Source organism: Symsagittifera roscoffensis, chromosome 3 (genome assembly GCF_963678635.1).
Source record: "Symsagittifera roscoffensis chromosome 3, txSymRosc1.1, whole genome shotgun sequence".
Lineage (NCBI taxonomy): Eukaryota > Metazoa > Xenacoelomorpha > Acoela > Convolutidae > Symsagittifera > Symsagittifera roscoffensis.
The window spans coordinates 63,485,540-63,502,103 of NC_087064.1; the positions used below are offsets into that span (position 1 = coordinate 63,485,540).

The 16,564-nt window shown below is 34.3% G+C and overlaps 2 protein-coding genes across 2 annotated transcripts in view; both read right to left on the reverse strand.

The window, feature by feature from the left end:
- The window catches only part of LOC134842484 (calcium-binding protein 39-like), a 477,223-nt gene that overhangs the window by 411,221 nt on the left and 49,438 nt on the right, over positions 1–16,564 (reverse strand). The gene's annotated exons all lie outside the window — the stretch shown is intronic.
- Positions 1–16,564, reverse strand: part of LOC134841785 (uncharacterized) — a 48,157-nt gene that overhangs the window by 3,349 nt on the left and 28,244 nt on the right. The window contains exon 6 of the mRNA XM_063857823.1: positions 6,947–7,025. Coding sequence (XP_063713893.1) covers positions 6,947–7,025 — 79 coding nt within the window. The remainder of the gene's footprint in view (positions 1–6,946; positions 7,026–16,564) is intronic.

Here is a 16,564-nt window from a genome sequence, read left to right on the forward strand (position 1 = left end):
AAACCCCTCATCCCTTCGATTTTATGTAAAACTCGCCCGGAAGTACATAGCGACGGAAAGTAAAGCTAAGTTCTAAGACGACTGGCTAGCCACTAAACAGAGCTTCACCTGCTTTTAACGGTCTCAACCATAGCCAGTTCATTGTGATTCTGGTGATCGGGTCGACCATACTGTTAATACCTTAAGGGTATAGGCGGATTCACTCAATTTATCTAAATTATACACAAAATGATGAGCTCATGGCTTGGTCTCAGTATCCCCAGACCACGAGGTCTTACTATTGTTTTTGTTCTGTTGATAAAATCATCCTATCCACCGGAGATGGATCGAACTTTTCCCTCAACACTTAGTTTCTCACTATCTAAAAAAACGAAATCATATTAATTAAATTCATTTCAGAACATTTCAGGAAGCTAAAAGTTGTTAAAAATTCAGATTCTGGGCTCTTCGGATGACGCTTGCAGAATCGTGATTTTCACCAAATAAGCTCTATCTTCAGCACTGGGAAGGGTTGCAATCTTGGCTCTTAGCCATCCAGATAACGAAAACGCGGTAACGTAACGAAATCGTAACTTTTTGGAACGCTTTCGGATCTTCACGTTCGTTTTTCAATCTTCTGTCTGCTTAGTCCAGCGTTTTCTCATTGTTCCGACTTGCGAAAGTCGTCGTTGAGGTTTTTGCGTTTTTCAGTGTTTGCAAAAAAAATCAGCTGTGTTTATTACCATACGATTTTTTGAAAACTAACGTGTCAGTCCAAAGTCCAAACTGACACTTTCCAATTTGTTTATTTCTTCGAATAAGCTTAATAATTGCCAGATTTACTATTTCGTATGACTCCACCACCATAAATTAAAATTCGCTTCCTTGTCATTCTGGTCGAATGGTACAGTATTTATGTTCTCCGCAGATCCTTCTTTTTCCCACGGAAAGAGGAAATCGTCAAAGGTTTAGCCACATCTCTGGAGTCAGGAACCTCGGGATAATCCATTCCAACTTGTTCTGCGATCTGTGACATCATTCTCATTGTTCCAAGCTGATTCTCAGTGATAGGAGCTTGATACATATGTTGCTCATTAAAATTATTTCTCATGATCTCGATCATGTGCCACACTTGAATTGGAACATCCATTTGAGCCAAGAAAATACCAGAGACTGAATCCCGCACCTTAATTGTCATCAGACCCCAATAACCTAAGGTTATTATTCTGCACGGAGAAAATCTTTCTGTGAAATAAGTTGAAATAAGAAGTGACTGAGTAAAAGCAAGAAAAATGACTGATTTAGAGCTGAGAGAGGAGGTAGTTGAAGGTAATTAAGTTGAAAATAAAATGATTTCCACATAATAGAGAGTAAAGCTTCAATTCAAATGTGTGGGTTTTACCAATTAGAAATTGTGAAAAAAGTAAGAATTTAAAAGTTAGAATTTTTTTTCATGCTAGGTAACTCAACTAACTTCAAGTGATTTTAAATTGTCATTGTTCGAAAAAAGGATTGTTTTTTAACCAAAGTTATGTCTAGAAACGCTGCTGAGTTCTGATTGGTTGAAAGTTTTTCTGGAAAATTCAAGAATATCCGTCTTAAGCGGAGAATTTTTTATAGGCGGTGGCGGTGTTGTAATTTCTTTACAAAGAATGACCATGAAAGGAAATAGGTGTGGGTGGTGAAGTCGTTTGTAAAGAAAGGACGTCATCAATATAAAAGGAAATGCGTCATTGTTACTATAAATACACTTGTGTTATTGGGTTAAATTATTAATTTTGCTTACCAATGGGAAACAAACAATTGAATTTTACTTCAAATTTTACGTATTTTTTCTTTCACTCAAATGGTACTTGAATTTTTTAAATTGGGAAAATTCTAAAAGCACAGTTTTTTTTTCTACTTTGGAAAATATTTACCTTTATCCGAAACGAGAAAATCAAATAAGAGGGTTGTGGAAGCATGTTTGCGCGACAACACGCCGCACTAAATCAAAAAAGATTTAATGAGGCAGTTATTTCTTGTGCTGACTGAAATTATTTCTTTTACAATCAGCAAGATGTAAACTATCTTATGGCTTGTATCTTATGGCGAGTATCCTCGATCTTATCAACTATCTTATGAGATAAGAATTATCTTTTTGTAAGTATTTCACTTACAATCAGCATGACGTGATCTATCTAAGAGGCCCGCCACATCAACTTCGAAGTAGTCGATGGCTTCGTCTTTTTTTGAACAAGAGTCTCCAAGTGACTACTTTCTTCAACAATATCGAAGGAAGGAACATAAAGCTAGGCTACAAAAGTCCAAACATTTGATGGCTGACCTGAAAAAAATAGTTGAGGAGGAAAAGGAGGATGGAGAGAAACTCAAAGAGGAGTGCTTGTCAACATCTTCTGGTAGATACGGAGATGATAAATGGGAGAAATAAAGTATTTAACTTCCAAATGTCCAAGTTATATAATAAAGTAATCAACGAAAAGCTCGATGAAGTATTCGATAAGCTGAATGATGCTAACGAATCAAAATCTGGATTTAATCTTCGTAAGGTCAGAACAGGAGAATGTCGTTATTACTCCGTACACGAAAACAAAACTCGTCTCGAAAACTTGCATTCACTGTCTACAAAAGCCGATTTGAAAACAAGGAAAAAGTGAAATATTTCGATAGCTGCGAGCAATGCACTCAAGAACGTCACAACAAAAAGTGGAGCTTCAAATTGATAACCAACGTCACTCTTTCCGCTGCACTACTGAAATTTATCCCAATGGGACGTCCAGACACAAGCCTTTACTGAAAATAGACTCACTAATCTGGCTTCCATCGGAAAAAGAGAAACATTCATACAAATATAATCTCGGTCTTTTCCGTGGGCTAACGTTGTATTTGCATTTTCTTAACAACCTAAATTCTCATACATCTCAACTGTTTACAGTGTTCATATCAAAATCTCGATACATCTCAAAGAACTTTTGCGGAAAGGCATTGACAATTTTCCTCTTGTCGGGAAAATGATTAAACACAACATATTCATATAAACTTTGACATTCAGGCAGGATATTATGTTGGAGAAGTGGCCAGAAGAAGTATTGGAAAATTTGATAAAACCGTGAAATTACTATGTTGTAATAATCATATCCTTCACAAAAAAGATATTAATTCATTTTTCAAGTGCTTTAGATTTCACAGCTGTTACTGTTTCTTTACAAGATAAGACGTGTTTAACAAACATCTTATCAGATGTAAGAACTGAGTTCGACATAGTTATTCCAAAAACGCGTACTCGTAACGGGAAACAGCATTCGAGAAACTGGATGAAAATATAATTGCTTACACTGAAGATCGAAAATTAGTTTATATGTAGCAATTTTTGATTTCGAATCAATTTGTGTTCCCACAGAAGAATTGAAAGCAACTGGAATAACTGCTTGAATGAGAAAACATGTTATTATTTTCAAAATTTTCAAATGGCTGAAATAAAACCAATTACAATTGAGAATCAATTTTCAAGAAATCAAAAACACTGTCAAGGAGTGAGTCGAAAAGATCTTTGATAAACTCAAAGCTAGAACTTTAACTAAAAAACTCAATTTTGTGTTTGTGAAGATGAATGCATTGAGAATGGACAGTAGGATGACATGTCTACACAATTCATTAGAATTAAAAAAAACAGTTGATTGATTTAAAACAGCATTCAGTGCGCTATGTAATTTCTTTGCCATGTTTCGGATTGAATAGTGAGAGATACGATATGAACCTTATCAGTTCTTATTTGATTCCATACCTTATTCAATACAGAAATCGAGTCAATAGTTATTACAAAGGAGAATGATTTCTGGGAGGAGCAACATTTTTGATTTAATTCTGAAAGCCTATGAAGCAAGTGAAACAAAATAAGTTTTCCCCTACGAATGGTTCCACAGTCTCCACAAGCTTGACTGTACGGAATTGCCTCGATACGGAGCTTTTTTCAGTATGCTGAGAAACAAAAATTTTCTAGAAAAAGGTTTTCGATGATAAACAAAATATTGGTTAACGGAGGACTCGATCAAAACAGTGTGTTGAAAAAGCTACGTATTCAGTCAGTTCCGCCGACAGGATTCGAAAATTACTCTGATTTAAAAAGCATCTGGGAGTAACACTACATAACTACTTTTAAATACTTCTTACGATAGGATAATAACATAGATGTCGCTCCTTCTCTTGGCGCCTTGCAAAAAATGATAATATTCTACCATAACAAAGGCATTGATATGTTAAAACTTGGATTCACGCTTCCCAATTTAACAAGTATCACTTACACAACTCGACGAATCATAAGTTTTACCCGTTCTTTGAAGGTGATAGGGATTTGTTGGAGAAAATAAGTTAGGACATGAGAAGAAAAACAGTTGTCGACCAAACTTATATTCGCAAATCGTGAAATGTTTGCAAAACAACAGTTGGTATTGATGCTAGCCAATTATATTCGTACTTAAAATGTCAGGAGATGCTAACCGGATTTAGCACATGATGTGAAATTGACCCTGAAACTCAATGATTCGGGGTTAGAATTATCAAAACAAGAAATTTCGAGAACATGACTTTGTCCTTCTATCAAAAATCGAGACAAGATTGTAACATTGAAAGTTCTTATACGGCCTGAAAACAGAAAAAAAATAACTGTTTCTATGTTGATGGCAACTGCGATCACCGTAAAACAGCATTTGAGTCTTTGGAGTTGCTGCTATCACTTCTCCAACTGCCATCAAACTCGTCCCTTTTTGTCGGATCAAGACATTGAAAGTAAAAAGAAAAAAGGTGAAATGGTTGAGTTAAGACAAGAGATTAAAAATGGATACAATTTTCAGGAATTGAGAATATGAGAAGTGGTAGCAATTTAAAACATATTCTGCAGTCAAGAATCATGTCAAGACAAAATGATTTTCGCAAATCTACTGATTTTTTATCTGAAAAATAAAGAAGGGACCCTTTTTTGATTTTGTGATTTGATAGATCCCGAAGGGTTAAAATCCAAATTTGATAATTCCCGACGGGTTTCCAAACTTTTCTCTAAGTTTTGAAAAACATTGACGTCTGCCCAAACGAAATTCGAGAAACGAAAAACTGTAAAACTACGCCGGGGAAAATGATTTATTGAACAATCCGCAAGAAATCACGATTTTTAGCTTCAAATTAGAAAATGGTACAATCGTCACTCCCCTCCTTAATTTTTATCTTGGACTTGGACCTCAATGCATAAACATTTATCATTTTGTTGAGTACACACCTAGGAAATGCTTCAACAACTTTTTTCAGTCTTTTGTTGATGCTTGACGAGAAGGAGACTAGAAGCATGTTCCTGGAGTGGTGGCTGAGATGATGAAGGTTCTGGATAACAACTCGTACGGTTATCAAATCATGGACAGATCCAGACTCACAATAACTAAAAATCTCGGCGATGAAACACACAAAGCAAAAAGTCAGATTTGTTTCAAGCGATTGAAAGTTATGAAAATAGACTTATACAAAGTAGAACTACGGAAGTCATCAATTGGACGACGAGGAGCATTTTTGTAGGTTTTTTCATTCTTCAACATGCCAATTTTCGAATTTTGAGTTATAGTGCAAATTCTTCCACAAGTAATGTGTTGAGAATAAACTCGAGGAACTGGAGATGAACACGGACCCATTGTATCTAGCATTAGTAGAAGATGACGTGGATGATTGTACCTTTCCTGCAAAAAAAACGCTCAGTGGACACAAATTTGTCGCTGATGCAAAGACGAATTTTTTCCCATGTATTTTCTCACGTTTTTCATGACTTTTTCAGTTTTGCTGTTTGATAGTGGAATAAGCCTTCCTTCTAACAAAGGAAAAAAACTGAACATTCAAAAAAATCAAAAGTCAAACCGCGAAAAATTAGGTTTGAGGCTGAACAAAAATTAAGATATTTCCTAGAAAAAAATCATTGCGACCTATATAAGAGTCTGAGTAATGTTCATTGACTCTTAGTAGGCTAGTACATTCATTCAATTAGTGAAGTTGACAAAAAGTAAATGTTCGTTATAATTTTGAAAAATTGGTCAAATCAGATATTTGAACATCGGAAAATAGTTATCCTAATTTTTTTGTTAAATTGTTTTGTAGGGGAAAAATTAATTACCTGAAAAATAGCCCTAATTTTTCAAAAAGATTAATTTTTGGCACTACATGGTTTGCCGAGAATGGTACGGTTGATCCAGAAAATGTTGAATACAAAGTTTATACACGCAGAAAAAAGTTATCATATTACATTTTAGTATTACTTTATAAACTGCACTAAGGCACCTTACGGCCAGCATAAATTTCCTCCTCTTCTACTGTACCTTAGCTACACCTATAAAAACGCACCTTCAGTCTAAAAACTTACCAAAACACATTATAACACATTAAAAATCATCCTGATAAGAAAACACTTCTTGCTATCCATTTTTTTAAAATGTAGATATTTTACCTATTTTTATGTTAACTTAAAAAAAAATCACCCTAAAAGTTGCACTAAATAACCAAATTAAAAAGATAAAGGTACAATAACTTATTCTTCAGATTTCGATAGTATTTTGCATCCATTTTTGAACTATGGTTTTTTGTACTTTCACAAGAAATGGGGAGGGTTATTCGTTCTTTAGGGCAAATCGCGTGCACTCATCTAAAAGATTTAGTATATTTGAACACTAAAAATTCCGTTTCGTTATACAAATGTAGATTTTTTATGAAAAATCAAAATTTTTGAAAGCTGTTATTGTTCAGAAAAATATCTATTATAGTTTCGACTGCTAAAAATTTGAAACAAAAACGTGCATTTGTTGGATGTATGCTTGGAAAAACCTATATGATCTTAATTAACGAATTATTGGACCTTTGTAGAACACTTGAAGCCCGGGAAAAGCTTGATGGTTATTTTGGTTGGTGAGTTTTTCGAGGAGCATGTTTAAACATTACTCACGTGGCCTGCACCGGCTGTGCACAGTCTGCAAAAGCGACTCCATCAGGGTGGCACTTCATTTGCCAGCACTTCTGCTTACCTGCACTCAAAAACAAAAGGTTATTTTACTTTAACACGGTACAAGGTAGAATCACCGCAAACTTTTACCGTAATGGAACCAGTTCTAAAGTAGAATTTATAATTGGTTATAAAAATAATTCTCTAATTCCTAAAACATTCTTAACTAACCAATCAAATTTCATAACTAACATTTACACTTATTTGTAAGTGCTGAAACTACTTGTAGCTTCAGCACCAGAGCAATTTGAATTAAACTTAGAATACAGTTGTTCTCCTTCTGGAAACTAACTCGCATTAACCAGTGTACACTAGATCTATTGAGACTAGGAGATATAAGAGTAAGATTAAGATTGGTATTAAAATAAAAAGTTGCTTGAATCTATCCGGCCGAAAATAAGATAGCGTGACGAGCAGACGGTGTACCTTATCTGAAATAACTCTATGAGTACAGTCAACCAAACATAACTCATCTGGTGCGACCAAAAGTTTCGAACAAGACCTTAACAAACTTAGACTTAGAAAAAGTAGATTTTAGAATTAGACAATTGCAAAATTGCAAAAATGTTACATGAAATAGACAATTTATTAGAAATGACTCTCCGACTCAATAGATCTCCGCCAATTTTCCAAACAATACGAGAAATACCAGGTATTGCGAGAAGACCAAGGACAAGGCACGATCTACGATTAGGAAGAAATCTACCGATTGACTTCATGATAGTACGACGGAGACCGGAACAAACCAAAGTATTTAGAATCCTTTCCGCAGTAAAGTTACATTATTCTTCAATGACATAAGTTTTGAAAAAATGCTTCAGTAACCTTAGTGGTGCTAAACCTATTATTTATACAATAGCGGCTGATAAAAATAACACAAATCGTTCCCTCCATAAATCTGCAGTAAGTTGAAACTTTTTGAACAAAATAATTTATTGATTAAAAATACAAAAATTAGTTAAAACAAAAAATCATCGTTAGTTTTAACAACCCTTCATATCATTTCTTCATCCCAGCTTCATCACCAAAATAATAACAGCAGATTACACAAAACTAACATCAGCCTAAACTTTATTCTAAAAAATTTTCACACTTACAACTTTACATTAAATTTTATCAATGCTTATCCTTGTTTTCTCTTAAAATTATCTCACTTAAATAACTGATCATCAAGGCTTTCCTTGGATCAAACGGATCAAATGGAACGACCTCAAACGTCGATTCACTACCCAACCCTTATCAAAGACCCGGGACTAATAGAAATTTTTGAAAAAACTAACCATTTTAATTAAGTTAAACAGTGAAGAACTTCGGTTACTCATCCTTCACTTGGTTCCCTTCCTCTTAGGATGACCCAGTCTAAAACACTTAAACTTAATAGGTCATAAAATAGTATTTAACGATCTACTTGCGTTCCAATTATACCTGAACCTTGTGGATTGATTTACTATTCTCCAACCCTTGATCACAAATCACAACCCCTAAGTAAGATTAGGTAGGTCTATCTTAAATTAGAACTTAGTCGCGAGAAGGTTAAAAAAAACATTCTCACGAATCGACATACTACTCTCTCTCCAACCCGTCAAACCAAGACAACCTATGCCCCAAGATAAGATAACCACACAAAAACGCGTAAGAACTAACAGTTTAGGAAATTCAAAACCTCTAACCCAAAAATTGCAGCCATCATCTTGAACCTTATATCAAGAGATAATCTAGGTAACAAACAAACAATCGTATTACATAATTGTTTAATTAAAACGAAAGATACGACCTTGTAATAACACCACACAGACAAACAATAGGATATAGAAGATCAAAGCGACAGACACGAAAAAAGACAATCATAACAAAACAAAACAATTTATCAGAAAATGGTTTTCAAAACAAAAAAACGCAGTCTCAGATCAGACACAGACACAATACAGGAATTTCAAGAATTAAAAGAATCCATAAGTAAAAATAACCCGATCGACGACCAAAAATATTTTTCCGACTCAGAAGCCACTACACCATCATCAATAAAAGGAAAACGCAAAATAAAAAGTCATACATCAACAAACCAATACTCCTATATAATTGGAATCAACCAGTAAGACATATTGAATGATACACACTAACAGTTTTACAATATAAAACATGATCGAGTACGACAAAAAATTTGACGATAACTCAATACTCTCATTTTTTATAAAACCACTAAATGATCCCTCCCGAGGACAAGTACAATTTTGCCATAACTTAATTGTAAACTTATTTGAAAAATGAATTAGCCCATGTAAACAAGAATTCCCTGTAGTACAAATAAAACGACAAATTGTTGATCACTAGGTAAAAAATATATGTAATATCACATCACATTATGGTATATACACAATCGAAATCGCATCACTAAAACAAGATCACAAAAAACACCAAATACAAACAGACGATAGAGATAAAGAATTCTCGAAAGTTTTTACAGACCAAATAAAAAATATACACCAACAAAACTCACAAAGATCAAATTCAATATTCACAAGCGATGTTTACTCAATTATTTATAGCTATCTATCCATACTAGATTTGGAAGAAACACTAGGTGACTCACCAACTTTCTGTTCCAACAATTTTCGAAAAATGTCTGTGCTCGGGAAAGTTTCTTTTTCTCCAGGCAAAACTTGATTTTTTTGATTTTTCTATACGAAGCTATCTTGAGCTCAAGTTTAAAAAGATGCATTAGCTGCGATCATTTTTCATCGAGTTAAAAGAGTTCAAAAATTGTCGTTTTGGTCAGTTTGGTACACTTTATATATTTCGTGCTATTGAAGCGTGAGCGGAGATTTAACCTGTCCTAGAAATAAGTCCAAAATGAATTGAGTCGGGCTATTTAGTCTATTTCAAACTGCGCTATTAGCTCAATGTATCACTTTGTACTTAAATAGCGTGTGGCGGTTGAAATTTCAATAAGAAATCAAAAAAAAAGTTTCGTAAAAAAAACTTTTAATTTAATACCCATTTTCTGAGAGCAAACACCCCTCTTTAACTTTCAGATCAGATTTCGCTAGGTTTGTGTAGACAAGATTTCCCAAATTATCTGGACCTGTTGCTTTATTGATGTCTAGTTCGATCATTATTTTCTCAATGCAGTCTTTATTCAGCTCGGTTTCGGTTGTATTTTGCTTTTTCCAAGATACTTAATTCGGTTATTTGTTCCGCTTTTGTAAATACACTACAGAAGAATTGATTAAACGCATCGCGTTTTTCTTTGTCTGTCTCAAGTTCTTTGCCGTCAAGTTTCATTATCGAAGGTAGTCTAGGTGCTCTTCTTATGCTTCGCAAATATTTCTGAATTGTACTAAACTTTCTTGGTGCAAAAATCTCGAATTCGTACTTTTTCAGATCTTCACCAGCAGAAATTTTTATTTTTTCTTCTAAGTTTGTAGTTTTAGATAGAATTTCTGGTTTCGGATAGGATTGCTGTTTCCGAAGTAAAGTTTTTTGCTCTTAATAAGGTGGGAGGTTGGGGGTGTAATCCAAGGGGGGAGTGTGGCTCTATGTTCTGTTATTCTAGGTATATTTTCTTTCAGAATTCACCAAAGCCAGGTGTACCATTGATCAAGTAAAAAATCGAACTACTAAAGCAGAACTGTGTGAAGGGATTATTGATTATTGTAGTGTTGATTGCTTTGTCATCACTTCTTGTTTGAAGTAGCCTTGGGTTCAGATTGATTTCTGTTGGTAAAGCATTGTGATCACTGAGGTTCTTATTTTCTATTGAATACAATTTATTAACATTTTCATGAATGAACGAGTTAATGATTAGGGAGGGGTTGTTGATTTAGCAGTATCTGGCAATCGGATCTTTCAGGACTTTTTCCAGATACCAGTAGTCTTATTTCAGCTTACGTTTATCTATTTGCGTTTTATCCGAAGTCGAAAAGACTGCTCGTATGAGGGTGAATCCCTGAAAACCTTCACTGACTTTAACTTGTATAGAAGTGGTTTCAGTTTAAAAAACTGAATAAAATATACAAAATACTTTTCCTATATGTCCTTGAAAAAAACATCCCTAAACGCTATTTAAAATACAAAAGGTTATTTTAAGCTCAAGGCAACTGAACAATTAGACTAAATAACCTGCCTCAATTCAATTGCATAGGCTTGTAATCCGATCTTCTTTTGCCTCCTATGTGTTAAAAAACGACATATCACGCGCGTTAACAATCCCTCGTAGTAAAAAAAAGATCAAACCTAAAATACCTTTTTCAGTTTGAGCTGAGATCATCATCACATTTTAAATGATTTTAAAAACATCCGCTAAAGTGGTTAGTTAGAAATTCGATTTTTGTCTGGATAAAAATTATCACGAGCAATTTATTCGGTCATTTTTTAAAACCCCAGAAGCAACATGCAAGAAGTTTCTCAAATTACAGATTTTAATTTGAGAAAATCTGGTATGGTTGGGTGACAATAATCTTATAATTTAACGGCATTTGCAAAAAGTTATAAAAATAATTTTCACAAAAACACATAATTAACTTTAACTTTGGATAAAGTAAGGAAAAATTCACCTTCAACAAATCAGTTGAAAACTCGTCTGTTTTCTTGACAGAATGAACAAAACCTTAAAAGATTCCGCCATAAAAATTAAATGTGTCGTCATACAAGCTATCCATGGCTAGTGATTTTTTTGTTCGATTGCGATAAAAACTGAGTCTTGACTATACAATTAACAAAAATTCTCCAAAGTTTTTCTCAAAAAATGTTCTAAATGAGCAAAAAATTGACTTTTAAACTAAAAAGAAGAGCAAATAAATCAAATAAAAATTAAATATTGAAAATACTTTGAAAATTTCAGTAAAACTATTTTTGGCCTTCGAATTATGGATACCTTAAATCTTAAACTTTGGAAACTTTATGAGTACCAAATGTACGCATCAGAATCGACCGTCTCAGCACCCCAACTGAGTTGGCAGTCCTTCGCATCAAACCAAGACACTAGCACAGGTGATGAGGTGCTAAGAGTGCCCGCTCTGCTCATACCGGTGCTCGGTTAGAAAGTCAATGATCAGTCACTGTTATGTGAAGCACCGATATTGGTGGGTCAAAGCAAGGCCAATGCCCAAGCCGCCGTGTCATGTTGACGTTGTCCCGGTGCGCGCATTTTTGTAAAGAATGTAGCGTCATGACCACCACTGCTAACACGGAAAGGTAGAACGGGTTTCCGGTGGTGACTTTCATTTCGTTTGAATTAGTTCTAATGATTTGATAAAGTCAGAACCAATGCCTCTGGCCTTGACCAGCTGGAAGGCAGATGGGAGGAACTTATTATTATGAGATTAATTTTCACAAAAAACGCATAATTAACTTCAACTTTGGATAAAGTGCGGAAAAAATCACCTTCAACAAAATCAGTTGAAAACTCGGCTGTTTTGTTGACGGAATGATCAATAACTTAAAACATTCCACCATAAAAACCAAATGCGGCTTGATACAAGCCATGGCTAGTGATTTTTGTGTTCGACTGCGATGAAAACTGAGTCTTGACTACACAATTAACAAAAATTCCCCAAAGCTTTTTTTCAAAAAATGTTCTATATGAGCCTAGAATTGACTTTTAAACTCAAAAACAGAATTGATAAAGAATACATTTTACTTTGAAGTTTTCAGTAAAACTATTTTAGCCATTCGAATTATGGATACCATAAAACTAACATTCTTGAAATTTTATGAGTACCAAATTTACGTAGACTCCAATTGCATGTCAACTTTTTTTCCAACTGTTTGATAAACTGTTTTTCGTTTCTATTACAACTCCAGTTTTCTACCAAAAAGTTGAAAAAAGGCAAGAAACTATATCCAGATCAGGCACATTGAATAAGTTTGGAGGTCAAAACTGATTAAACTAGTCATAATTGATTAAATCCAGGGTCAACAAGTGATCATAAGATTTATAGGTACTCAGTTATTTTTCATCTGGAACTTTTGTTGTGCTTTGTTCACTTTCTTAATTCTTTTTTTAAAAATCAGTACCTATTCTCACTCCTCGGATTCGGTCTCAACATTAAAGCCCAACCATTTGTCCTAGTTATTCTAACTCTGAATCTCAACAAGTTATGGGCCCAGTTTTTAAAAGTTTCCTGTTACTACTGTTCTATCAGATTTCTTAGCTTTTAGCTCGCAGAACATATTTCATAAAAAATGTGGTCCTAACATAAGAGTACAAAAGACAAAACTGATACCAATACATCTAAGATAGCGCATAAAAATCAAATGAAATGAAAAATCAAAAATAAATTATTAAACTCAGGATCAAAGGTTTTTGTAAGCTAGCACTGAACTCATAGAAGATCATCCACTTCGTTCACAAAAAGAAACTTCAGAATCCAAAATTTAATACTTAATGAAAAAACCGCGAAGATTGTCAATTCAAACAACAAGGAACAAACGTTATGCTCAACAACAGATTTGCGCTATACAGATCCATAAATTCCTCCGGCTCAGACAAAAAAAAAACAGTTCAACTTCAACCTCATCGGAGGCAACGCCAGTGGCACGTAAGAGATTCATACAAAATTCTAAGGACTAACAGATATTTCCGCATATTTCAAATCAATTTGACACTAACGCGCTGTAAAAACACATATGCTGTAAGAACACCAGTAAGAACACCAGACGGAGACACAAAAAACAATCCTATAGAAATTTGATAAGGAAAACTTAGCAAAATCACTGAATAAACGTAAGTTGACAAGTAGAAAAGTAAAATGGCTCAGATATAACAAAAATAGCGATGGCGCAAGACCATTAATTAGAAAAACTGAGGCAACAGAAAAATAACACATGTCAAAACATTTAAACATTTCTCGAGGTTTATGGGTCCATACACTGCCTTACAAGTTACATACCCTATCTAGCTCTGAATGCAGCACCGTTAAAATCACTTCTAAAAACACATACAACGCGAAATCATTGTTCAAAAACGCATCATACTACTACAATCACGAACTACTAAAATACGCATCTAGAAAGAGTAAAAATTTTGACATGAAAATTGATACCCGCGTGGTCTGCGACGCATCAACTTTCGGGATTGTTGCCCTAGTAGAACAAATCACCAAGGAAGACTGGGTAGCAATCGTTTAAGCATAGAGATTTCTGATTTCTAGAAAAAAAAAATTTGGTGAGCAAATTTGAGTTATTCCAAGGCTTCAATCGCGAACAAGAGATCACGAACTTGTCGAAATAGGTCACAAGATGTATTGATACGTAATTATCTTAACTATCCATATCAGATATTTGGCAGGAACAAAAACCGGACTCAATTTGGTAGGAACAAAAATCGGACTCAATTTTTTTTTATATTTATTTAAAACAGTTAAATTTTTCATGTTGTTACTGCTCCATGGACTTTAAAAGGTAGTCGGAACATTCAGGGTTTTGTCTTGATACGAGCAGTCTTGTTGTCATTCTATTCTGGGTTTTGTTAAGAAATGATAAATGCTTTAAAAGCGAATAATTGGAGACCATTTTTATTTTTCATTCTTCAAAGGAGATCTGACCTTTTAGAGCCAGAATTCACAATAAAAAACAAAAATTTGTATCAAGGCGAAGTTGTATCAAGGCGATGTTCTGATTACATTTTAAGGTCTATAAACTAGTTATAACATGAAAAAAGTAAAAGTAATAGAAAAAAATTCTAAAATTTGAGATTTTTTTGTGAACTTCATCGCCCCACACGCCATTTAAAGTATTAAGTGATGAATTTTGCTCAGAGTATTAAATCAATTATGGCAAATAAGCTTCCTTCAACCAACTCGGAACAATTTCTAAGACGGATTTCTACACATCTGCTTAAGCGTTAATAGTGCAAAATATATCGCTGATTAATTGTCCTATATTGACCAAAATGGCAATCGTTAAACCCCCATAACTGCACAAAAATTGATCACAGGTAAAACACTTTTTCGTTACGAAAGTCGTAACAAAAATTGGGATGAGATTGCTGTCACGAATAATTTCATTCTGCTGTGCACTTTTGAAGAAATGTCTGATATAGAGAGAAGAGGTTGTTGTAGTGGTTTGTTGTGGCGATGATACTTTAGAATGATTTTGTTTGATGAGTATGTTAACTTTCTTTTTCGCACAAAAGTATTTTCTATTGCAATTGTTGAATATTTAGGAACGTGTCGATTATTGTGCCGGGTGTTGTGCTCTGTGAGATAAAAATTGGTACATTTTTGGGTGTTTCATGCAATTTTCTATCGATTTGTAATAACAGTGGGTTTGTCGAAGATTAAAAGTAAAATCACTAGTAATAAAACAAACCAGATGATCCGTTTTTTTTTCATCCGTTGTTAAAATTGTTATTGTGATGAACAGGGGCGGATCTAGGATTTTCTCGAGGGGGGGGAGTTTCAAAAATTTTTCGAAAATTTGACAATATTTTTTTTAAGTGGACCAAAATGATTTTCCGAGTTCTCCTAGAGCACTAAAAAGAAAAATTTTGTGCGCCGCAGACAAATTTGTAAAAAAAAAATGGTAAAAAAGCCGTTTCTGGCACTTTTTTGGAAAAATTTGACAAAAAGTTGCCTTTTTTTGGCGCGCGCTTGCCCCCATTGTTAGTACTTATTGGCGCCAAAGACGCCTCTAGAAAAAGTTAAGGGTCGGTCGGCCAAGAATGGATTTTTTTTAAAAATACCAAATTTTTTTTCTTAATGGATTTCTCGTTTTTATTCGCCCTACTGTTTCTTTTTCTTCATTAAGTATTGACTCTGTAAAACTTTGAATGTGAAATTTAACTTTTTTTGCAAAAAATTCTGCTATTCTTGGTGTATTCTTGGTCATTCTTACTTGGTTCTATTTTTTTGTCTGTAGAGCATCGTGCTATCTTCTAAATTAAATTTCTAAGTAGATGAGCTTTCCATTCAGAAACCAGGGCTTTCTAATATTTTTTGAGGCTTTGCAACTTAATGGGCAGTTTACTACTGATGGTGGTATCAAGGTTACTGCAGCGACAAACGGTTGACTAATAAGGATGGTTAATGTGAATTAAGATATTCGAGTGATATTACAGTAGTAATTCAAAACAAATGTGTATGGTATCTTCGCCGCACAAAGTTGCTCAACCAATGACTAAAGGTGATGTTTCAACAGATAGTTTTAACATAAATCGGGAAGTGATCTTTCCGTTTGAACCTAAAAAAAATATCAATTCCTGTTCAGTTACGAAAAATCATCAATACCCCGCCTTTCAAATTAGGTGGTTCCGAGGAGAATATCTCGGAAAAATGCAGTTTTACATTTTCCCAAGTTTTTCGTCAAGGCGTCTGCAGGCATGTTTTCTGTTGGTAAAAAACTTAATGTCACCTACTGCTGTTCAACTAACTCTCGAAAGAAGTGTAGTTTTATGGCGAAACGCTTCGTCTTTCTGTGGTTCACTGAATGTTTACTAAGCTCAATACAAGCTTGGTTATCAGCGTACGCTTCCAAAGGTCTATTAGATATTATGCCTAAGTCGCTAAGTATGCCCTGTAAATGAATTCCTTTTTTTACTGTTATGACCGTAGCACTGTGTTC